At 44.8% G+C, this 25,727-nt stretch overlaps 1 protein-coding gene across 1 annotated transcript in view; it reads left to right on the top strand.

Annotated features, from left to right (window-relative positions):
• Window positions 1-25,727, top strand: part of FLT3 (fms related receptor tyrosine kinase 3) — a 182,087-nt gene that overhangs the window by 115,405 nt on the left and 40,955 nt on the right. Inside the window, exons 10-14 of the mRNA XM_077484075.1 lie at window positions 1,597-1,703; window positions 5,553-5,664; window positions 17,355-17,530; window positions 19,271-19,371; window positions 19,463-19,595. Coding sequence (XP_077340201.1) covers window positions 1,597-1,703; window positions 5,553-5,664; window positions 17,355-17,530; window positions 19,271-19,371; window positions 19,463-19,595 — 629 coding nt within the window. The remainder of the gene's footprint in view (window positions 1-1,596; window positions 1,704-5,552; window positions 5,665-17,354; window positions 17,531-19,270; window positions 19,372-19,462; window positions 19,596-25,727) is intronic.

The following is a 25,727-nucleotide window of genomic DNA, read 5'->3' as shown; positions in this document are numbered from 1 at the left end:
TGCACTGGAGCACTTTAAATAAGGAGCACTATGAAAAGGACAATTTGTGGCAGCACTTTATTATACAATATTGGATGGATACATTTGATGTAAAAGGATCTCTTCATTTTTATTTTTTTGTGGAATATTAAACTGGTTTGGTGCTTTAGTATACACTATGCACTGTATGTCATATTGAATATTTTTTCACATTGCACAATTGTTTTGAGAATTGCTAGACAGGAATTTTGGACAGCACTGTGATCAAAGTAGGAATAGTGATACAAGGACCATATGTTTAGGTTCTAGTTGAACAGCAGCAGTCTAAATACATTTATATTATAAATCATTTAAAGTGACAGCGCTATGGGAATAACACAATAAATTTCTCATGGCCTGAAGTGGCATTCTCAGTTTTGACTGACGTGCCACTGTAAAAAAAAAAACGAAATCATTCCTGTGTTAACCACTTGCTCTCCAACTACAGTACTTTTATTGAAAGTTGGTAGCAGCTACAGGCTCAGCGACATATTGGTAATGGCGACCTGGTGCAGGCAGCAGCACAATCCTGTGACCTACGTGTACCCAGCCGCATCATGTGACCTCTATGACCAATCATAGTGATCACATGATTACAATGTGAATAAAACAGTCATGAATGGCTTCCATTCATGATTGCTTGCTTAATATTGTGATGCTGTGATTGGCGCACCGATATCACATGGTACCTGGTACCCTGTAGCATGTGATTAGCTGAAGTCAATCACAGATCACAATAGTAGGCAAGCTGTCACAAATGAAAGCCATTCATGACAACTGAAACTATTGCTTATAGTAGTGATCATCACTGTTATAAGCAATATTAGTGTAAACAAAAATCACGATCATCCCTCAGAGTAGGACAGTGTCACTATGATGACTCTGAACTACTCTGATGGGAGTATTTATAAAAAAAATCTTAATCTTAACAAAATTTAAAAAAAACGTATTGAATACAAAATTATGTATTTATTTTTTCTTTACATTCTGTCACCAGTAAAAAAAAAAAATTTTATTTAATTTTTCAACAAAAAATTACAACTCCCAAAAACTTGCCATGCCTCTTACTAAATAAGACTGCCTACTTTCCAAAAAGGGGTAATTCAGGGGGAATTTTAGAGCCTCAAATGAGATATGACATCTGTACATGATGACTGTTTAATTTTAAAATATATAAATCATAGTTTGTAGACTACAACTTTCACACAGACTAAATGCTTTACACTGATTTGGGTTATTTTTACCAAGGAAATGTAGCAGAATACATTTTAGCTTAAGTTTATGAAGAAAGATTATTTATTTGCAAAATTTAAAAAAAGAAGAAAAACACTTTTATTTTCTGTATTTTTATATTTATATTGCAAAAAATAAAAACCCAGTGGGGATTAAATGCCACCAAAATAAAGCTCCATTTGTGTAAAAAAAATGATAAAAATGTAATTTGTGTACAGTGTTGCATGACCGCGCATTTCCCAGGTAAATTAGCACAGTGCTGAATAGCAAACAATGCCTTGGTCATGAAGGGAATAAAACCTTTTCGGTGGTCAAGTGGTTTAATCTTTGATTTTTTTTTTTCAGTATATCTAAATATTGCAGCCATAACTATGAGCCCGGAGACTCTGTTGTATTCTATGTAGACAATGATGATGTCCAGCTTCAGAAAACCTTCACTGTAAATGTATTCCGTGAGTTTATATTTTTTTGTTCTTCATTATTACCGTTCAAAAACATTTAGCAGCTGTGTATAAACTACATAGAAAGAGAGGCACGGAGTAAAGCAAGAAAAACAATAGACGGAGGGCTGGCATGACAAGGGTTAAAGGGGCTTGGGTATAGGAGGGGTAATGAAAGTTTGGCTGAACTAAAAAAGCAAGGAAAGTTTATCTGATTGGGGCAAGGTCAGGGATGGGTGGAGTTTTGGGGGATGTGGTTTGTTAGCGGGGTGGGGGTGGTCTTCAGTTAGAGGTCAGCCAGCAGAGAACAACTTCCCTCCCTCCCGACCTGCATTATTTTGGTATTCTGTGTTGGATCATTTGTTTTGTGTAAGAAGCCTGGTAAGGTGACTGGTGGGGTGCAAGGTGCTTTTAGGTTCATTTGGGCACAAAAAGGTAAGGTATAGGGTACGGCTCCCAGTTAGCGGGATGTGTATCCGTTATCTCCGAGTCATTGTATTTGTGGCTGGCGGGCTAAGAAGTGACACACAGGTACAGTACTTTCTTTGTTTTGATGCCCATTAGGACCTTGTGGTTCCATTCCTTATGCACTGTGTTCAGGTTATTATGTTATTGATCTATTATTCATTTGTTATTTATGTTTTAGTTAATAAAAGGCTGTTATGGCCAATCAACTCCAATCTGTTGTGGTGTGGTTATTATACCAAGGGGGTGGGGGTATTGGTATAGCAGCCAGCACAAGCCATATTTAATACCTTAGACCCCTTTCACACTGGGGCGTCGGGGCCGTCGGCGGTAAAGCGCCGCTATTTTTAGTGGCAGTTTACCGTCGCTTTTGGAGGGGTTTTCGGGCGCTAGTGGGGCAGTTTTAACCCATGCTAGCAGACGAAAAAGGGTTAAAACAACCCGCTGCAGTGGCGCTTTGTCGGCGGTTCTACAGCAGTGACCGTTCAGTTCAATGGGAAGGAGCGGTGTATACACCACTCCTTCACCGCTCCAAAGATGCTGCTTGGAGGACATTTTTTAGTGTCCTGGCAGCGCACCGCTCTAGTGTGAAAGCCCTTGGGCTTTCACACTGTAGAGACAGGAGAGGCGCTTTACAGGGGCTACGCAGGCGTTATTTTTAGTGCTGTATCGCCTGTAAAGCTCCTCAGTGTGAAAGGGGTCTTAGTTAAGACAAACATAAGTTCCAGTCCTCTGGCATAGTTCTGAATTTATTATCCCATCATACCATTTTCGGTCAGAATCTGATTAATCTGGCAAAACCCTTTTGGAGTGTATGAGGAAGTATAGGGAGATTCCATTGCTGTGTAAGGTCATTGTACCAACCACCCTCTGCAATTTGGTGATTTCAGCTGTTTTGTTCCCAATTAATGGTATATGTAACCACAAGGGGTATTCCTGAAGTGCTATGGGAGTACTTTATTATGTTACAATAAATTCAGTATATAACATTTTTAGCAAATACTTTATATATAAATACCGAGCCATTATTTATAAAAGCATAAAAGGCTGTTAGAAATACATAAATAAACAAACTGGTAATAAAAGTTACATTGTTACATAGTAGGTGAGGTTGAAAAAAGACACAAGTCCATCAAGTCCAACCTATGTGTGTGATTATATATCAGTATTACATTGTATATCCCTGTATGTTGTGGTCATTCAGGTGCTTATCTAATAGTTTTTTGAAACTATCAATGCCCCCCCCGCTGAGACCACCGCCTGTAGAAGGGAATTCCACATCCTTGCAGCTTTTACAGTAAAAAAACCTCTATGTATTTTAAGTTTAAACCTCTTTTCTTCTAATTTTAATGAGTGGCCACGCGTCTTGGTAAACTCCCTTCCACGAAAAAGTTTTATCCCTATTGTGGGGTCACCAGTATGGTATTTATAAATTGAAATCATATTCCCTCTCAAGCGTCTCTTCTCCAGAGAGAATACGTTTGGTGCTGGCAACCTTTCCTCATAACTAATATCCTCCAGACCCTTTATTAGCTTTGTTACCCTTCTTGGTATTCGCTCCATTTCTAGTACATCCTTCCTGAGGACTGGTGCCCAGAACTGTACAGCATACTCTAGGTGTGGCCGGACAAGAGTATTGTAGAGAGGGAGAATTATCGTTTTATCTCTGGAATGAATCCCCTTTTTAATGCATGCCAATATTCTGTTTGCTTTGTTAGCAGCAGCTTGGCATTGCATGCCATTGCTGAGCCTATCATCTACTAGGACCCCCAGGTCCTTTTCCTTCCTAGATTTTCCAGAGGTTCTCCCCCCAGTGTATAGATTGCATTCATATTTTTGCCACCCAAGTGCATTATTTTAAATTTTTCTACATTGAACCTAATTTGCAATGTAGTTGCCCCTCCCCATTAATTTGTTCAGATCTTTTTGCAAGGTTTCCACATCCTGCTTGCCCTGCTTAGCTTAGTATCGTCCGCAAATACAGAGATTGAGCTGTTTAGTAAAATCAGTCTGTATATGCAGTAAAGCATGTTTGTTACCACTCACTGTGGAACCTAAGAGGGTAATCCTTAGAAATGTGTAAAAAGGCTGTTTGATCGTGTATGCACAGATCCTCCTATTCTTCCACTGACTCCAGAACAGGTCCAGATAAGACAGTTACTGGAGTCACTCTGTACATGCCCAGTTTGTGTGTATTGATGGAGAGATTTTTTTTTCTTGGGAGAGTGCATGTGATCAGTACAGGGCCAATCAGCACTGTCCAGGCAGAGGTTCAGGGGTCCTGGATCCTGATAGGACAGCCCAGTGCAGTATGAAAACTCCTCCTACAAGCGTTAACCAGGAACTGATAGAAGTCACAAGACTGCTCTATACTGCTGATGAGAAAAGGTATTTAGCAGTTTATATTTACTAAAATAATTGCATTTCCATGTCCTGTGCACCTGTGCATCCATATTATGAATGCAGGCTCCTGGGTTTAGTAACGTTTTAAGCATAAATAAGTGCAAAAGGCTGTGTTTGCACACACAGGATGCACAGGTGTTCTGCGCATCCCCATTCAGGCAATCCCATTAATGTCTATTGGAGTGCAACAGGCTGAACGGACATAGCTCCCAACTGGACAACCATGTGAGTGCAAGTTCACAGATGGTGGCAGTTCAGAGACATGCACACGCACAGATATCTAATTGGAAAGTAGAGGTTTTGCAGTCAGTGCGTCCCAATAGACAATAGAATGGCACTGCCTGCATACGGATTCACTGAACACCTCTGCATTCCTTGCAGGCAAATGTATACTTAAAGTGGTTGTAAGGTCTGAAGGCTTTTTACCTTCATGCATTCTATGCATGAAGGTAAAAAACATTCTGTATGCAGTATCCCCCTCAGCCCCCCTAATACTTACCTGAGCCTCATCTTGATCCTAGGATGTTCTCTTCCTCCTCATTGGCTGAGACAGTGGCTTCTGCTACTGTCAATCACAGACAGTGAGCAAATGAGGAGAGAGTGGGTGCGTAGCCGAGCCACGCTCCGTATGTGAATAGACAAACAGAGCAGCAGTTCAGGAGCTCATCAGGGAGGAGTGTCATTTACTGACAGTCTTAAAAAATATTCTAACTTGGGGGAAGATGGTGCCTCCCAGGTAAACCAACCAATATGGTAAGACTTGTGGAGCCAAAACACTATTGTGCCCACCCATTCTTCTGTAAATATAAAGAGGATTTCTGCACATGTTCTGTTGCAATTTTAAGATACTCATATATACTTGCAATATTTTAGAAAGAGCCAACATCTATATAAGTCCTAGCAAGATCTAAATCTATTGTGTATGCTTGAAACTGAAATGAAATTAAGAATTGCATAACATAAATCGAAATGTACTTTTTTTATTCTTACTAGAAAAGCCTGAGGTGGAATGTAAAATATCCAATATGAAAAACATTACATGTCAATCATGGGGCTATCCATTGTCAACCTGGAAATGGCTAAGAAGCTATGATGAGTTTCATAAGTAAGTTTATTATATTGGAGAGAGTCAGTGCTATGGTTGGTGCATTGTGATTTATGACTTGCATACAAGGGAATTCGTTCAAGTCAAAAGTGTCTTTTTGAAAACATAATACAGCTGCACCTCCTTACAGTCCATAAAGCAAATCTTCAGTCTCTCCTTTCCGTCAAGAATGTCGTTGTTTAGCCACCCCTTATTAAACAGGAGAAGATTCCCTGGGGAATTTAATAAAGTTATAATGCAATTTTTCTGGCAGTAGTTTCCTTAAGAACAACCTTCACTTAATTCAGGCAAGCATTTGCACCAATGTCAGTAGTAGTATAACTATCAGTAGTATAGTCAGTCAGTAGTGTAACTGGCATAATGCCCATATTTGAGAAACAACTTGTCACTAGGTGGGCAGAACATACCACTCTTTTCTTTTCATTCAATTTATTCAATCCAGTAGGTTGAACAGAGAAAAAACCTGACGGCTCTGGTTAGAGCCGTTGTGCTAACAATCTGATGTTAGTACAGTGATCTCCCCCCGCTGAGCTATTGTGTTCTGACGGGGGGGGGGGGTGGCTTTCCCACCAGAACACTCTGCTCAGCGCTCTCAGAAATTGTTTGAGAGTGCTGATTGGGAGCTGGTGGGCTGCTGGTTTTCCAGCCTGCTTGTCCAATAGAAGCTGGCCGAACGGCTGGCTTCTGTCAGACCGGCTGCCATACACCTGTGCCCTGGCCTGTACCCAATGTTGGCTGTTTTTTATTGAACCAGCCGAGATCACCCGACATTCAGCCCATGTGTACTAGGCATAAGATCCACTGTACTCCTGATTGACAGCGCACTGCAATGGGCCCATTCAAAACTCTCTAATTAACTGAACAGTGACTATGGATTCTCCCACTGCGGTGCGCTGTCAATAAAAGTAAAGGGGAACTGATGGGGAACTAGTCCCTCAGTTCCCCATCAGGCTTAATCCATTCCATTACAAATGTCCTTGGCCATGCTTCTGCCAGTGTAACAAGTACAGTTCCTTCTTATGAATTCTTTGAATGTATATAGACTATGCAAGGGGGCAGAGCAGTCATCTTGGTTTTGCCACCTTTGTCTGAGTCTGTGGACATTAAATACCAACTCACAGATCTGAGACCATGACAGTGGGGGCAAAACTGTTTTCATTTTTTTTAATTAAAAAACCTTGTACCCCACCTTTCCTCCCTCCCCAAAACAATCTGAGCTGTGCACACCTTGCACTGTTGATACTTCCATAGACAAGTCCAGCACTGATGGACCCCATACCTTTAGTACCCCAGTAAAATGATAAAAGTCTGAGTTGTTCTTCAGTAATACTGTCATGAGTAGGACTTGAGACTTTGGCGCCAACATCCCTCAATTATATACAGTATGTATAAGAAAATCTTGCTGGTGTACGGGACTTTAGGGGCATCCAATTTCACAGACAACCAAGCATTTTACTTTTACATGTATGTATTTGGGCTCAGGAGAGTCTATGACTTATATTCAGCCTATATTTGTCTAAAGCAGCTCCATCACATGCACCCTCTCCAGGCCTTTCCCATAATGCACCATTGGCAAAGGGAACTTCTAGTGGGGAGCTGGGAAAAGAACAAGTCTGTTTGCAACAGACACAGCTGAAAGAATCAGAGGAAAGACTTCAAGAACATAACTTCTTATGCATTTTCTTTTTGGACAGAGGCAGGCGACATATTGAGATGGTTTTCCCCAAAATATGGGCACAGTGCTTTGCAACCTAAATGTTATAAAAACACAACGTATCAGATTTTGTGCTGTGAAATAAATAGCTTGGATAAGTTTGTGTGTATGTGTGTGTATATATGTATATATATATGTATATATATATATATGTATGTATGTGTGTAGCACTGACCCCCGAAGGAGCTGCTGGTTTTATTTGGGCTTACCGCTACCTTCTCCTCCTCGATTTGTGTCTAGGGGTGTCCCGTGGTAGATGGCCCAGTAACTTTAGAGACTGACGACATATCCGCATAAAGGGATTTTTATTTGAAAAAACTTAGTCAAAGAACGGTCTCTTAAAATAGGATCAGAGGATTAGGAAGAAAGTTCAAGTATTCTTAGTGTCAAAGTCAATAATAAAGGACTTGTTTACTTTGACTAAATCCAGAGAATAGCCATTCGCAGCTGGATGATCACTCAAGTTGGATAGTCCCTCTCTCACAAGGCCTAGCAGCCAACAAGGTGCTTAACTCAGGAACAAATCTCTGCCACAGACGTTGTTGTAGAACATACAGAAATAAGACTTTGCCACAGACGTTGTTGTAGAACATACAGAAATAAGACTTTGCCACAGACGTTGTTGTAGAACATACAGAAATAAGACTTTGCCACAGACGTTGTTGTAGAACATACAGAAATAAGACTTTGCCACAGACGTTGTTGTAGAACATACAGAAATAAGACTTTGCCACAGACGTTGTTGTAGAACATTCAGGAAACTAAAACTTGTAGAACACTCGTGTGATACCTGGATCTTTCAGCCAGCTTGGCGATACCCACGAGACTGGATTCACTTAGGTACTTCAGCCCCTCCAGGCTCTTGCTAAGAAGCCAACCCGTAAGTGGCCTTCTTCTGAAGAGTCCTCCCCTGGATAGCTATGAAGTTACTGGGCTTCTCCAACTACCGGAGACGGAAACGGACCACCTCGGAATCTTTCTTTAGTTTCCTTGCCTCGGGCTACCCAGCCCCGAGACAATAAGTCGGGTTTATCCGCACCCCATGCCCTAGCCTTCCTGGGGGCTGGTCAGGAGGAGCAGGACCATGGAGTCAGAACATACTTCTGGACCGGAACCCCGAACCACGTGACATCTGCATCTTAAGTACCCTCACCCAGGAAGCACAGCAAAAGTGACACTCCCACTGGGCAGGCCCCAAGAGAAGATAACCTTAAAGCACCCAACCAGACTGTGGTTCCATGCCTGCCAGAAGAGACAGTGCCCCCCGTGGCCAGGCTGAACATCCTATAGTCCAGTCAGACTGATGCTGAGGTCCAAATTTGGAACAATTGTACCCAAACCAAACTGAAGTTTAGGTGTAACATAAAATTTGAAAACATATAGCGTGTGCTCTTCAGGAGCCGGCGCTACATGTGTGTGTGTGTGTGTGTATATATATATATATATATATATATATATATATATATATATATATATATATATGGCACCCTCCTGGATAGGTGCTAGGATCAGCCAGTCTGATAGCGGTCTCTGCTTTCCAGGGAGTGGTAGAATTCTCTGGATCATAGGTGTGGAGCTATGCAGATGGCAGGTTGAATATTATACAGCCCTGGCCAATCTCAGGGATCTGGGCACTGAAGGCTGCTGGGAGTCTGTAAATATTCTCTGAGGTACTGAGCTTCTGGGTCTTTTCCTGCAGAGGATCAGTCCAGCCTGGACAGCTGCCACCATGTGCTTGCTGTTCATAAGGCCTTAGGTAGGCAACCTGAGGCCTCACGATGCTGAAGTAACAGAGAGCTGAGGGGTGGTCTGCTGAAGATCTAGTCCGGTATCACTGGAAAAAGGTGTCGCTTGGAAGTTGGAAGGAGTCAACCAACTGTCCCTGGACATTTTGCGAGTACAGACTGCTGAGAGATCTTAGAGACTTTTGGGCTGCTACCACCCCTCTTGTAGAGAGTCAGCTAGGTATTTAACTAAAGGGGACATCGGCTGGTGTCCCAAAGAGCTCAATCTATCTGATTCAGGGGCGTACCTAGAGCATTTGGCACCCGGGGTGGATCCTATATCTGGCACCCCCCCCCCCCCACCATAAAATGTAAAAACACCCACCGTGTCCCCTGCATACCTCTGCATCCTTCAATATCTTTTTGTCACTACTGTGTACCCCCCCTCTCCACAACTGCACCTCTGGACCCCTTTAAATTACACAGCACCCTGCACCTCTGGACCCCTTTACATTACACAGGACCTTGCACCTAAGGACCTCTTTACATTACACAGCAGCCTACACCTCTGGACCCCTTTACATTACACAGCAGCCTGCACCTCTGGACCCCTTTACATTACACAGCAGCCTACACCTCTGGACCCCTTTACATTACACAGCAGCCTGCACCTCTGGACCCCTTTACATTACACAGCAGCCTGCACCTCTGGCCCCCTTTACATTACACAGCTCTTGTACCTCTGGACCCCTTTACATAACATAGCACCCTGAACCTCCTGACCCCTTTACATCACACAGCGCCCTGCACCTCTGGACCCCTTTACATTACACAGCAGCCTGCACCTCTGGACCCCTTTACATTACACAGCTCTTGTACCTCTGGACCCCTTTACATAACATAGCACCCTGAACCTCTGCACCCCTTTACATTACACAGCCCCTCACAGCTCTGGACCCTCTGCATGTTACACAGATCCCCTACAGTGTAGACCCCCCTCCCTACCATACAGACCCACATCTACAGTGTAGACTCCCCTACAGTACAGAATCCTCCCCTACAGTGCAGACCCTCCTACAGTACAGACCCCCCCACCCTATAGCGCAGACCCCCCCCTTACAGTGCAGACCCTCCTACAGTACAGACCCCTCCCCCTACAGCGCAGATCCCCCTACAGTACAGACTCCCCTACAGACCCCCCTACAGTGCCGAACCTTCCCCTACAGTACAGACCCCCCCCCCTACAGTGCAGGACCCCTTCTACAGTGCAGGACCCCCCAACAGTGCAGACCCCCCAACAGTGCAGGACCCCCCTACAGTGCATGACCCCCTCTACAGTGCAGGACCCCCCTACAGTGCAGAATCCCCCTACAGTGCAGAACCCCTTCTACAGTGCAGGACCCCCCCTACAGTGCAGGATCCCTTCTACAGTGCAGGACCCCCTACAGTGCAGGGCCCCCTACAGTGCAGGACCCCCCCTACAGTGCAGGACCCCCTACAGTGCAGGACCCCCCTACAGTGCAGGACCCCCCTACAGTGCAGACCCCCTACAGTGCAGGACCCCCCTACAGTGCAGGACCCCTTCTACAGTGCAGGACCCCTTCTACAGTACAGGACCCCTTCTACAGTGCAGGACCCCCCCTACAGCGCAGGACCCCTTCTACAGTGCAGGACCCCTTCTACAGTGCAGGACCCCCCTACAGTGCAGAACCCCTTCTACAGTGCAGGACCCCCCTACAGTGCAGGACCCCCCCTACAGTGCAGGATCCCTTCTACAGTGCAGGACCCCCTACAGTGCAGGACCCCCTACAGTGCAGGGCCCCCCCTACAGTGCAGGACCCCCCTACAGTGCAGACCCCCTACAGTGCAGACCCCCTACAGTGCAGGACCCCCCTACAGTGCAGAACCCCCCTACAGTGCAGAACCCCCCTACAGTGCAGGACCCCTTCTACAGTGCAGGACCCCTTCTACAGTGCAGGACCCCCTACAGTGCAGGACCCCCCCTACAGTGCAGGACCCTCCCTACAGTGCAGACCCCCCTACAGTGCAGGACCTCCCTACAGTGCAGACCCCCTACAGTGCAGGCCCATTCAAAACTCTCTAATTAACTGAACAGTGACTATGGATTCTCCCACTGCAGTGCGCTGTCAATAAAAGTAAAGGGGAACTGATGGGGAACTAGTCCCTCAGTTCCCCATCAGGCTTAATCCATTCCATTACAAATGTCCTTGGCCATGCTTCTGCCAGTGTAACGAGTACAGTTCCTTTTGGTGTTGCTCCCTGATATAATTCTTATGAATTCTTTGAATGTATATAGACTATGCAAGGGGGCAGAGCAGTCATCTTGGTTTTGCCACTTTTGTCTGAGTCTGCGGACATTAAATACCAACTCACAGATCTGAGACCATGACAGTGGGGGCAAAACTGTTTTCATTTTTTTAAATTAAAAAACCTTGTACCCCACTTTTCTCCCTCCCCAAAACAATCTGAGCTGTGCACACCTTGCACTGTTGATACTTCCATAGACAAGTCCAGCACTGATGGACCCCATACCTTTAGTACCCCAGTAAAATGATAAAAGTCTGAGTTGTTCTTCAGTAATACTGTCATGAGTAGGACTTGAGACTTTGGCGCCAACATCCCTCAATTATATACAGTATGTATAAGAAAATCTTGCGGGTGTACGGGACTTTAGGGGCATCCAATTTCACAGACAACCAAGCATTTTACGTTTACATGTATGTATTTGGGCTCAGGAGAGTCTATGACTTATATTCAGCCTATATTTGTCTAAAGCAGCTCCATCACATGCACCCTCTCCAGGCCTTTCCCATAATGCACCATTGGCAAAGGGAACTTCTAGTGGGGAGCTGGGAAAAGAACAAGTCTGTTTGCAACAGACACAGCTGAAAGAATCAGAGGAAAGACTTCAAGAACATAACTTCTTATGCATTTTTTTTTTTGGACAGAGGCAGGCGACATATTGAGATGGTTTTCCCCAAAATATGGGCACAGTGCTTTGCAACCTAAATGTTATAAAAACACAACGTATCAGATTTTGTGCTGTGAAATAAATAGCTTGGATAAGTTTGTGTGTATGTGTGTGTATATATGTATATATATATATATGTATGTATGTGTGTAGCACTGACCCCCGAAGGAGCTGCTGGTTTTATTTGGGCTTACCGCTACCTTCTCCTCCTCGATTTGTGTCTAGGGGTGTCCCGTGGTAGATGGCCCAGTAACTTTAGAGACTGACGACATATCCGCATAAAGGGATTTTTATTTGCAAAAACGTAGTCAAAGAACGGTCTCTTAAAATAGGATCAGAGGATTAGGAAGAAAGTTCAAGTATTCTTAGTGTCAAAGTCAATAATAAAGGACTTGTTTACTTTGACTAAATCCAGAGAATAGCCATTCGCAGCTGGATGATCACTCAAGTTGGATAGTCCCTCTCTCACAAGGCCTAGCAGCCAACAAGGTGCTTAACTCAGGAACAAATTTCTGCCACAGACGTTGTTGTAGAACATACAGAAATAAGACTTTGCCACAGACGTTGTTGTAGAACATACAGAAATAAGACTTTGCCACAGACGTTGTTGTAGAACATACAGAAATAAGACTTTGCCACAGACGTTGTTGTAGAACATTCAGGAAACTAAAACTTGTAGAAAACTCGTGTGATACCTGGATCTTTCAGCCAGCTTGGCGATACCCACGAGACTGGATTCACTTAGGTACTTCAGCCCCTCCAGGCTCTTGCTAAGAAGCCAACCCGTATGTGGCCTTCTTCTGAAGAGTCCTCCCCTGGATATCTATGAAGTTACTGGGCCTCTCCAACTACCGGAGACTAAAAGGGACCACCTCGGAATCCTTCTTTAGTTTCCTTGCCTCGGGCTACCCAGCCCCGAGACAATAAGTCGGGTTTATCCGCACCCCATGCCCTAGCCTTCCTGGGGGCTGGTCAGGAGGAGCAGGACCATGGAGTCAGAACATACTTCTGGACCGGAACCCTGAACCACGTGACATCCGCATCTTAAGTACCCTCACCCAGGAAGCACAGCAAGAGTGACACTCCCACTGGGCGGGCCCCAAGAGAAGGTAACCTTAAAGCACCCAACCAGACTGTGGTTCCATGCTTGCCAGAAGAGACAGTGCCCCCCGTGGCCAGGCTGAACATCCTATAGTCCAGTCAGACTGATGCTGAGGTCCAAATTTGGAACAATTGTACCCAAACCAAACTGAAGTTTAGGTGTAACATAAAATTTGAAAACATATAGCGCGTGCTCTTCAGGAGCCGGCGCTACATGTGTGTGTGTGTGTATATATATATATATATATATATATATATATATATATATATATATGGCACCCTCCTGGATAGGTGCTAGGATCAGCCAGTCTGATAGCGGTCTCTGCTTTCCAGGGAGTGGTAGAATTCTCTGGATCATAGGTGTGGAGCTATGCAGATGGCAGGTTGAATATTATACAGCCCTGGCCAATCTCAGGGATCTGGGCACTGAAGGCTGCTGGGAGTCTGTAAATATTCTCTGAGGTACTGAGCTTCTGGGTCTTTTCCTGCAGAGGATCAGTCCAGCCTGGACAGCTGCCACCATGTGCTTGCTGTTCATAAGGCCTTAGGTAGGCAACCTGAGGCCTCACGATGCTGAAGTAACAGAGAGCTGAGGGGTGGTCTGCTGAAGATCTAGTCCGGTATCACTGGAAAAAGGTGTCGCTTGGAAGTTGGAAGGAGTCAACCAACTGTCCCTGGACATTTTGCGAGTACAGACTGCTGAGAGATCTTAGAGACTTTTGGGCTGCTACCACCCCTCTTGTAGAGAGTCAGCTAGGTATTTAACTAAAGGGGACATCGGCTGGTGTCCCAAAGAGCTCAATCTATCTGATTCAGGGGCGTACCTAGAGCATTTGGCACCCGGGGTGGATCCTATATCTGGCACCCCCCCCCCACCATAAAATGTAAAAACACCCACCATGTCCCCTGCATACCTCTGCATCCTTCAATATCTTTTTGTCACTACTGTGTACCCCCCCCCCTCTCCACAACTGCACCTCTTGACCTCTTTAAATTACACAGCACCCTGCACCTCTGGACCCCTTTACATTACACAGGACCTTGCACCTAAGGACCTCTTTACATTACACAGCAGCCTACACCTCTGGACCCCTTTACATTACACAGCAGCCTGCACCTCTGGACCCCTTTACATTACACAGCAGCCTACACCTCTGGACCCCTTTACATTACACAGCAGCCTGCACCTTTGGACCCCTTTACATTACACAGCAGCCTGCACCTCTGGCCACCTTTACATTACACAGCTCTTGTACCTCTGGACCCCTTTACATAACATAGCACCCTGAACCTCCTGACCCCTTTACATCACACAGCGCCTTGCACCTCTGGACCCCTTTACATTACACAGCAGCCTGCACCTCTGGACCCCTTTACATTACACAGCTCTTGTACCTCTGGACCCCTTTACATAACATAGCACCCTGAACCTCCTGACCCCTTTACATTACACAGCGCCCTGCACCTCTGGACCCCTTTACATTACACAGCACCCTGTACCTCTGGACCCCTTTACATTACACAGGACCTTGCACCTAAGGACCTATTTACATTACACAGCAGCCTGCACCTCTGGACCCCTTTACATTACACAGCTCTTGTACCTCTGGACCCCTTTACATAACATAGCACCCTGAACCTCTGCACCCCTTTACATTACACAGCCCCTCACAGCTCTGGACCCTCTGCATGTTACACAGATCCCCTACAGTGTAGACCCCCCTCCCTACCATACAGACCCACATCTACAGTGTAGACTCCCCTACAGTACAGAATCCTCCCCTACAGTGCAGACCCTCCTACAGTACAGACCCCTCCACCCTATAGCGCAGACCCCCCCCTTACAGTGCAGACCCTCCTACAGTACAGACCCCTCCCCCTACAGCGCAGACCCCCCTACAGTACAGACTCCCCTACAGACCCCCCTACAGTGCCGAACCTTCCCCTACAGTACAGACCCCCCCTACAGTGCAGGACCCCTTCTACAGTGCAGGACCCCCCAACAGTGCAGACCCCCTACAGTGCAGGACACCCCTACAGTGCAGGACCCCCCTACAGTGCAGGACCCCTTCTACAGTGCAGGACCCCCCTACAGTGCAGAATCCCCCTACAGTGCAGAACCCCTTCTACAGTGCAGGACCCCCCTACAGTGCAGGACCCCCCCTACAGTGCAGGATCCCTTCTACAGTGCAGGACCCCCTACAGTGCAGGGCCCCCTACAGTGCAGGACCCCCCCTACAGTGCAGACCCCCTACAGTGCAGACCCCCTACAGTGCAGGACCCCCTACAGTGCAGGACCCCCCTACAGTGCAGGACCCCTCTACAGTGCAGAACCCCCCTACAGTGCAGGACCCCTTCTACAGTGCAGGACCCCCTACAGTGCAGGACCCCCCCTACAGTGCAGGACCCCTTCTACAGTGCAGGACCCCCCTACAGTGCAGGACCCCTTCTACAGTGCAGGACCCCCCTACAGTGCAGAATCCCCCTACAGTGCAGAACCCCTTCTACAGTGCAGGACCCCCCTACAGTGCAGGACCCCCCCTACAGTGCAGGATCCCTTCTACAGTGCAGGACCCCCTACAGTGCAGGGCCCCCTACAGTGCAGGACCCCCCCTACAGTGCAGACCCCCTACAGTGCAGGACCCCCTACAGTGCAGGACCCCCCTACAGTGCAGACCCCCTACAGTGCAGACCCCCTACAGTGCAGGACCCCCCTACAGTGCAGAACCCCCCTACAGTGCTAACCCCCCTAGAGTGCAGGACCCCTTCTACAGTGCAGGACCCCTTCTACAGTGCAGGACCCCCTACAGTGCAGGACCCCCCCTACAGTGCAGGACCCTCCCTACAGTGCAGACCCCCCTACAGTGCAGGACCTCCCTACAGTGCAGACCCCCTACAGTGCAGGACCCCCCCTACAGTGCAGACCCCCCTACAGTGCAGGACCCACCACAGTAAAGAACCCCCCTACAGTGCAGACCCCCCTACAGTGCAGGACCCACCACAGTAAAGAACCCCCCTACAGTGCACAGCCTCCCCTAAGGACCCATAGGGTACCTCGAGCCCAAGGCAGCGTCATTGCAGGGGGGAGGTGTGGGCAGCACCCGAGTGAAGTGTCACCTGTCGGCTCAGTGATCCGGGACCCGGCGCAATAATCCCCTTCTCTATGTGGTCACGTGACTCACGTCGCGCCATTCTGATCAGTCTCGGGCAGCGGCTGTCACTCACAGCCGAGCAGAGTGAAGCCGCCTCCCCCTCCTTGTCTACACAGTGCTGTGCATAGAGGAGGGGGAGGCGGCTTCACTCTGCTCGGCTGTGAGTGACAGCCGCTGCCCGAGACTGATCAGAACGGCCGCGCGAAGTGACCACAGAGAGAAGGGAATTAATGTGCCGGGTCACTGAGCTGATGTCACTCCACTCGGGTGCTGCTCGCACCCCCCCCCCCTGCAATGCCGCCCACTGCCAGTGCCTCGGGCTCTCTCTGTGTGGGCTGCGAACCCGAGGCACGGCGCTGTCTGACACTTCAGTTGCGGGGAGGGGGGTGCTGGCCTGACACCCCCCCCAGTGTGTGGCACCCGGGGCGGCACGCCCCCCCGCCCCCCCACTTAGTACGCCCCTGATCTGATTCCTTGTAAAGGAACTCTGCTCTAGTTGCTCTAAAAGATTTTTACATTTAACCGCTTGTACTATAAGCCAAGTCCACAGTTTGCTATATGCAAGGACTTCTGCTTCAGCTTTACAGAAAGGAGTTCACTGTCCTCAGCCTGTACATAGTTCTGTTTTTGGAGTATCCCTATCACTCAATTCCCTCAATCCTATCCAAATTCTCCAAAAATGAAAAAAAAAATAAAAATGAACACCCCTAAACTGGTTATTCAGGAAAACAGTTACTGCGATTGTGTGCCTGGCTGTAGGGCTATCTACAGTGAGTAAACTGGGCAAATTCCAGCAGCTCCTTGGGGAGTAAGCGCTATATATATATTCAGAACGTGCAAACTCATGCATGAACAGTGCGCACCTGGCTGTGAAGCCACAAGCTGTAGCTGCTGACTTTTAATAAACTCAGAAACTGCTGGAATTCCGCTTGAATACAGAGCTGCATTATTTTATGTATCCTACATCTGCCTGAATTTCAACTTTAATGAGGTTATTTTTTTAAAAGCTGCACAGAAGTGATCACAGAGGGGATAACATATGGATCACCACAAAGATCCACAAAGGCCTGGAAATTCACTAGCTCCCTGATTCTGGACAATAGTGGGGGATCATTTATCATCTGCAGTTGTGCAAACAATTCTGTTGGGATAACGTGCACTCAGACATTATACAATCACCAAGGTACGTTCAGCTCTTCAGTATCATTCTATCTGCCAATTTTCCATTTAAATTTGTTTACAAGTTAGGTAACCTTCTAACAAAAGGCAGAAATCCTATAGTGTGTGAGTGCCAGGGGCCTTCCCGGCTATAGCTGCTGGCAGTACGCAAATGTAAAAAATCCAACAGGCTGGTTGTACCCAAGCCAGTCAATGGATCAACTTGGGTACAATCAGTCTGCCCATACATGGATCGAATCTCGGCTGGTCCCTTCTGAACCGGCTGAATTTAAATCCATGTTTGGCCAGCTTAAAGCTAAAATGTTTATTTTAAGCCCTCTAAGAATAATCCCTGTAGGTACTTGTATTACAATAAAACTTGATTTAGGGTTCCACTTCCAGGCATAAGCAATGGATTTGCATTGTTAACCTGCAATGGGAGGTGCTGTTACTGACAGGATCCTCTAAGTAACAAACTTTGCAACAGATTCACAAAAATGATTTACATAAAAAATCTGAATACAGTGAGTCACGCCAACCATTCTGAAAAATAGATTTAGAGTTTACATACATTTTGACCCAGAAGTCAGGCCCCAAGGATAAAGTGCTGGTAGTTTCAGATCAATGGGGTTGATTTACTAAAGGCAAATCCACTCTGCACTGCAAGTGCACTTCAAAGTGCAGTCGCTGTAAAGGGGAGGATCTGAAATGAGGGGAAGCTCTGCTCGATTTTATCATCCAATCATGTACAAGCAAAAATGCTGTTTTTTATTTTCCTTGCATGTCCCCCTCGAAACTACAGTGCCTGCACTTCCAAGTGCACTTGCAGTGCAAAATGGATTTGCCTTTAGTAAATAACCCCCAATGTCTTCATTGCAGGTTAAATTTAAAGCAGACCTTCAGTCCATCGCTTAGGTGGCTCTTCCCCCAGCCTTCCGGTCCGGCAATGCCCTCTGCCACATCTGCATATGTGCGGGTTATTTCCCTATATTAAACCCCATACATGCGCAGATGGTCAGGAAAACCCATGGGTGCGCAGCTGTGCCTCAGGACTTCCTTGGAACCCAAAAAGCAGCACAAATAATTAACAGTAAAAAATACACATATATATATATATATATATATATATATATATATATATATATATATATATATATATATATATGCAAATAAATACGGTACAGTATACTATAATATATATAATATCTATCTATCTATCTATCTATCTATCTATCTATCTATCTATCTATCTTTCTCTCTCTCTCTCTCTCTCTCTCTCTCTCTCTCTATATATATATATATATATATATATATCTTATATATATATTATAGTATACTGTACCGTATTTATTGGCATATAACACGCACCCCAATTTGAGAGGGAAGTTTCAGGGTAAAAAACCTTTTTTTTAAATAAACCACTTTGAAGCAAAGTCAGCAAGGTCAGTGAGAATCAATACAGCCTGATTAGTGCCCATCTGCAGTCTGTTCTGTGCCCATGGTAAAGAAAATGTCACTGTGTTGCATTTTGTATTTTAGAAATTCTTCTGAGTTAAGAGGGCTGCGCCTTTAACTGATTTCCTAAGGCTGGAATAATAGATACACAAATAGATATAGGAAAGGCAACCAATCCAGGTTTATTGTAAATGTCACCAGCTCATTAGTGCAAGCTGTTTGCATTACCATATACACCATATACACCTTTTATCTTTGTAGAACTGTATTACATTGACTTGTATGATTTGCTTTTTGTTTTGTTTTGTAGAACAAAATAATTTTATTTTTTCAATTGCAAGTGGAACGTGTGGCCTCTGTTTAACTATTGTAATCATTGTATTTATGGTGGTGTTGTGCAAATACAAGAAGGTAACATTTTATTTTATTTTTTTAATTGAATATTTTTGTACTTTATTCCAGTATTTGATCTAATGCATTATTGTTTTGTTTTCTTAAAAAGAAATACAAATATGAAAGCCAACTCCTGATGATCCAGTATGTTGGTCCTTCAGACAATGAATATATCTACATTGATTTCAGTGTGTTAGAGTATGACTTAAAATGGGAATTTCCAAGAGAGAATCTGGAAATTGGTGAGTTGCTTGCTTTATACTCTGCAAAACAGTAATCCGAAGCAATCAATCAGAATTTGTAATTTAAAGTGGTATCTAACGCAAAAGAAAATTTTGTTATATTGCAGTTTACCAATTATTAGATGTGATGGCTGCATTCCTTTTCTTTTTTAGGCTTTCTTGCATCTCATTTCATTTTGTGATCCAGCCTAGAAAGTCTGTTTTAAAAAAAAAGCTTTCTTGCAAATGTATTAGTTACAGAGATTAGATAAACTATCTATTACTAGCAATGATGCCTACAATGATCAGCTTTTTTTATTTGTTTATTTATTTATGTTAAACCTTTATCTCAAAAGTATAAAAAATGTTTGCTGTAACTGCTTATAAAATATTAGCTGGAGTTTGGCTTCAGTTTGTTAAATGTACTAGCAGCATTAAACTTACTAACCCACTCCCCCCCCCCCCCCCCCCCCAATTAGCAATAATGCTGCCCCCTGTGCTCCTTCATCCAGGGTGGGGGCTCTCTAATACAGTTGTGTGTTACTGACCAGATCACAAGGTGAAAACAGAGGGAAAAAGAAAAAAGAAAACCAATGCAGCCACCACATTTATTGATTAGTAAGCTGCAATATATAACATTTTTGGTTTGGGGTTTAATACCCATTTGAGCTGCCCATACACTGTTAGATTAGTTTTGGTTTGAATGAAAAAAAGAAACACAAATGAGGTGAATGGAGGACATTGTATTCTGACATTGGCAGCCATGACTGAGCACTGATCACAGGCTGCAGCCAACCAAATCTATAAAAATGTAGCAACATGTCTCTTTGACAAAAATCACTCAATCTATAAACTTCTATAACCACCTCTGCCCACGGGGAGACGCAGTGTAGCGATCGGTGGCACGCTGTGTCCCTGAGACACAACGCATCCCCGACCTTGGTAAAGAGCCATTGAAGAGGCTCTTTACCCATGCGATCAGCTGTGTCCAATCACAGCTGGTCACATGTAAACAAGGAAATGCTGGTTATCGGCTTTCCTCTCCTCACACTGGCAGAGTGTGAGGAGAGTAGAGCCAATCAGCGGCATTTCCACACAGATAATCAAGGCAATGATTAACAGTGCAGTCCTAATAGTGCTCAGTAGTGATGCCAATCAGTGCCGCCTTTTAGTGCCCATCAGTGCCTGTTCTTCAGTGCTGCCAATCAGTGCCCATCAGTGCAACCAATCAGTGCTGCCTATCAGTGCCCAGCAGTGCCGCCAATCAGTGCCCATCAGTAATGCCAATCAGTGCTGCCTTTTAGTGCCCATCAGTGCCGCCTATAAGTGCTGCATATCAGTGCCCATCTGTGTTGCATATTAGTGCCTCCTCAACAGTGCCCTTCAGTGTCGCCTCATCAGTGAAGGAGAAAATTACTTATTTATAAAATGTTCTAACAGAAACAGAGAAAAATCTTTTTTTTTTTTCAAAATTTTCAGACTTTAAAAAAAATAAAAAATTAATAAAAAAATCCAGTGGTGATTGAATACTACCAAAAGAAAGCTCTATCTGTCTCAAAGAAAATGCTAAAAAATTAGTTTGGGTACAGTGTTGCATGACCGCGCAATTGTCATTCAAAGTGCAACAGCCCTAAAAGCTCAAAATTGGCCTCGTTAGGGTGAAAGTGCCGGTATTGAATCGGTTAAAAATATGTTCTAATTTCTGTCATAAAACATATCCAATAAAATCAAATTTCGTCATAATTTTAGACCAAAATTTATTCTGCTACATGTCTTCCATAAAATAAAATAAATAAGTGTGTATTAATTGGTTTGTATGAAGACTACACTATGGTGTATATGTATTTTAAAATTGATCAGTCCTGACTCCTGATATACTGAAACTCATTTCTTGAGGCCCAAAATTTCTGGGACAGTACAATTACCCCAAAATAACCCCTTTTTGGAAAGAAGGCAGTCTGGGGCATTTAGTAGGAGGATTGGGGAGCTTGCAATTTTTTGTCACAAACCAGGGGGTGCGCAGCGTGCTCCTAAACCCGGTGCAGCACATGAAGTAAAGGTGCATGTTTGTGCCTGCACGTGCCGACCTGCCACAGTATATGCACTGTGGTGGTTTGGCAAGTGGTTAAAAGAAAAGTGCAGGATTGAAAAAAAAAAAAAGTCTAAAGCCCCATACACACTGTCAGTTTTTCTGCTGAGTTTTTCCTTCAGATTTACCAAAACCATATAATATGAGATCAAACCTTAGGAGTTTCAATGTGTATGCAATCAGGCAGGCCCTTCTACTACATGGTTTTGGTAAACCTGAAGGAAAAAATCAGCAGATAATCTGATAGTGTGTATGGGGCTTTATATTCACCTAGGCGGATGAAACATTGGTCCAATGCTGTACCTGTCCCCCTCCGATTCTACATTGAAAACTGAGCAATCAAAGGCTGCTGATCAATCATTCAGTTCCCACTCTTTAGAGAGCAGAGAGCCAGTGACTGTCAGTTACCGCCCCTCTGCTCTGCCCTCCAATGTTTAATGAAGTATTGGGCTGTGGAGGGGGCAGGAGCAGCTGGCTCAGACTCTCAGCAGAGCTCTGAGTCAGGCATATGAGTGGATCCCGACATTAAAGCTTGGATCTCTCCAGAGCCTAGACCAGCTGAGTGACATCAGTGGACAGTGGACTTTACCCTGCTGTTGGCTAAATATGGGTCACAGGAATGCAGAACTAAGTGCACTCCCGTGGCCTACAGGAGAAGTAGGACCAAAAGAGCTTTGGCCACACATCTCCTTTAATGATCAGATCTTGAAGAGCTCTGCAATGGCCTGGCACTGTTCATTTTAAGGCAATTTGCAATGACCCCCAAGGAATCTGATTATAAGTGCAATTTAGGTGTCTCAACATAGTACTAGTGAAATACACATGCACACAATAAAAGAATGAAAAATAATATTTTCTTAACTGATAATAGTTGACAGGGAACAGAAAATAGCAGTCTCTGGTCTTTCTCCCAAGTTATGTACAGTATCTCACAAAAGTGAGTACACCCCTCTCATTTATGAAAATATTTTATTATATCTTTTCATGTGACAACACTGAAGAAATTACACTTTGCTACAATGTAAAGTAGTGAGTGTACAGCTTGCATAACAGTGTGCATTTGCTGTCCCCTCAAAATAACTCAACACACAGCCATTAATGTTTAAACCACTGGCAACAAAAGTGAGTACACCCTTAAGTGAAAATGTCCAAATTGGGCCCAAAATGTAAATATTTTGTGTGGCCACCATTATTTTGCAGCACTGCCTTACCCCTCTTGGGCATGAAGTTCACCAGAGCTTCGCAGGTTGCCACTGGAGTCCTCTTCCACTCCTCCATAATGACATCACGGAGCTGGTGGATGTTAGGGACCTTGCACTCTACCACCTTCTATTTGAGGATACCCCACAGATGTTTAACCACTTCAATACAGGGCACTTAAACACCTTCCTGCCCAGCCCAATTTTGAGCTTTCAGCGCTGTCGCACTTTGAATGACAATTGCGCGGTCATGCTACACTGTACCTGTAAATGAAATTTTTATCATTTTTTTTCCCACAAATAGAGCTTTCTTTTGGTGGTATTTGATCACCTCTACGGTTTTTATTTTTTGCGCTACAAATAAAAAAATACCGAAAATTTTGAAAAAAAAAATGTTTTTTTTTGTTTCAGTTTCAAAACTTTGTAAATAAGTACGTTTTCTCCTTCACTGATGGGCATTCATGGGGCTACACTGATGGGCACTGATAAGGCGGCACTGATGGGCACCAATGAAGTGGCACTGATGAGGTGGCATTGATGGACACCGATAGGCGGCACTGATAGGCGGCACTGATAGGCGGCACGGATGGGCGACACGGATGGGCGACACGGATGGGCGACACGGATGGGCGACACGGATGGACACTGATAGGTGGCACAAATTGGCACTGATAGCTGGCACGGATTGGCATGGATAGGCGGCACAGTTGGGCATGGATAGGCGGCACAGATGGGCATGGATAGGCGGCACAGATAGGCATGGGTGGGCACTGATAGGCGACACAGGTGGGCACTCATAGGCGGCACAGATGGGCACTCATAGGCGGCACAGGTGGGCACTCATAACAGGTGGGCACTCATAGGCGGCATTGGTTTTATACTGTACTAATGGATGCCAATCAGTACCAAACAATAATGCATGCCAATCAGTGATGCCCATTGTGGGCACTGATTGGCATCCATTATGGGCACTGATTGGCATCCATTGTGCTGACCATGGGCATCCCTGGTGGTCTAGGGAGGATTACCTTTTCCCTGGTGGTGTCCCTGGTTGTCCAGTGTGGGCATCCTCGGGGGGGCTGTGCTGATAATCGATCAGCACAGACCCCCCCCCCCGTCAGAGGAGCAGCCGATCGGCTCTCCTCTACTCGCGTCTGACAGACGCGAGTGAGGAAAAGCCGATCACCGGCTCTTCCCATTTACACTGTGATCAGCCGTGATTGGACACGGCTGATCACGTGGTAAAGAGTCTCCGTCAGAGACTCTTTACCGAGATCATAGTTGCCGGGTGTCAGACTGACACCCCGCAACAACGATCGCCGCGATGCGCGCCCCCGGGTCATAATCCTGAGGACGTCATATGACGTCCGGTCAGGATTATCAAACCACTTTGCCGCCGTCTATTTGTAATAGGGCGGGCGGCAAGTGGTTAATAAGGTTTAGGTCTGGGGACATGTTTGGCCAGTTCATCACCTTTACCCTCAGCTTCTTTAGCAAGGCAGTGGTTGTCTCGGAGGTGTGTTTGGGGTCGTTATCATATTCGAATACTGCCCTGCGGCCCAGTCTCCAAAGGGAGGGGATCATGCTCTGCTTCAGTATGTCACAGTACATGTTGGCATTCATGGTTTCCACAATGAACTGTAGCTCCCCAGTGCCAGCAGCACTCATGCAACCCCAGACCATGACACTCCCACCACCATGCTTGATTGTAGACAAGACACACTTTTCTTTGTACTCCTCGCCTGGTTGCCGCCACACATGCTTGACAACATCTGAACCAAATAAGCTTATCTTGGTCTCATCAGACCACAGGATATGGTTCCAGTAATCCATGTCCTTAGTCTGCTTGTCCTCAGCAAACTGCCAGTGGTTTAAACATTAATGACTGTGTGTTGAATTATTTTAAGGGAACAGCAAATGTACACTGTTATACAAGATGTATACTCACTACTTTACATTGTAGCAAAGTGTCATTTCTTCAGTGTTGTCACATGAAAAGATACAATAAAATATTTACAAAAATGTGAGGGATGTACTCACTTTTGTGAGATACTGTATATCCTATTGAGGTGCCAAACCTTCAGACATCACAAGATGCTGTTCATTTCAATGGTAAAAGTTACATTTCTTTCATCAAAGAGCCCCCTGCAACACACGTTTGAGTCTATGTTTTATAACATTAAAAAACAACAGCTCAGCAGCTTCCTTTTAGTTTCCCAAATGTGGAAGACAGTCCAGAAGCTTAACCACCTTCAGACCGGACCATTTTGCTGGTAAATGACCAGAGGTCTTTTTACAATTTGGCACTGCGCTGCTTTAACTGGTAATTGCGCGGTCATGCAATGTTGTACCCAAACAAAATTTGCGTCCTTTTCTTCCCACAAATAGAGCTTTCTTTTGATGGTATTTGATTGCCTCTGCGATTTTTATTTTTTGCGATATAAACGTAAAAAGACCGCAAATTTTGAAAAAAAATGATATTTTCTACTTTTTGTTATTAGAAAAATCCAATAAACTCAATTTTAGTCATACATTTAGGCCAAAATGTATTCAGCCACATGTCTTTGGTAAAAAAAAAAGTCAATAATTGTATATTTATTGGTTTGCGCAAAAGTTGTCACATCTACAAACTAAGGTACGTTTTCTGGAATTTACGCAGCTTTTAGTTTACGACTGCCTATCTCATTTCTTGAGGTGCTAAAATGGCAGGGCAGTACAAAACCCCCCCAAATGACCCCATTTTGGAAAGTAGACACCCTAAGGAAATTGATAAGTGGCATGTTGAGCCCATTGAATATTTTATTTTTTTGCCTCAAGCGATTGAATAATGACAAAAAATAATTTTTTTTTTTTTTTTTTACACAA

The sequence above is a fragment of the Lithobates pipiens genome, unplaced genomic scaffold, assembly GCF_037356315.1.
Source record: "Lithobates pipiens isolate NorthernLeopardFrog02 unplaced genomic scaffold, aLitPip1_a1.2 Scaffold_16, whole genome shotgun sequence".
In the NCBI taxonomy this organism is placed as follows: domain Eukaryota; kingdom Metazoa; phylum Chordata; class Amphibia; order Anura; family Ranidae; genus Lithobates; species Lithobates pipiens.
The sequence above is the reverse complement of the archived record's forward strand: the minus strand, read 5'-3'. Positions and strand labels throughout refer to the sequence as shown.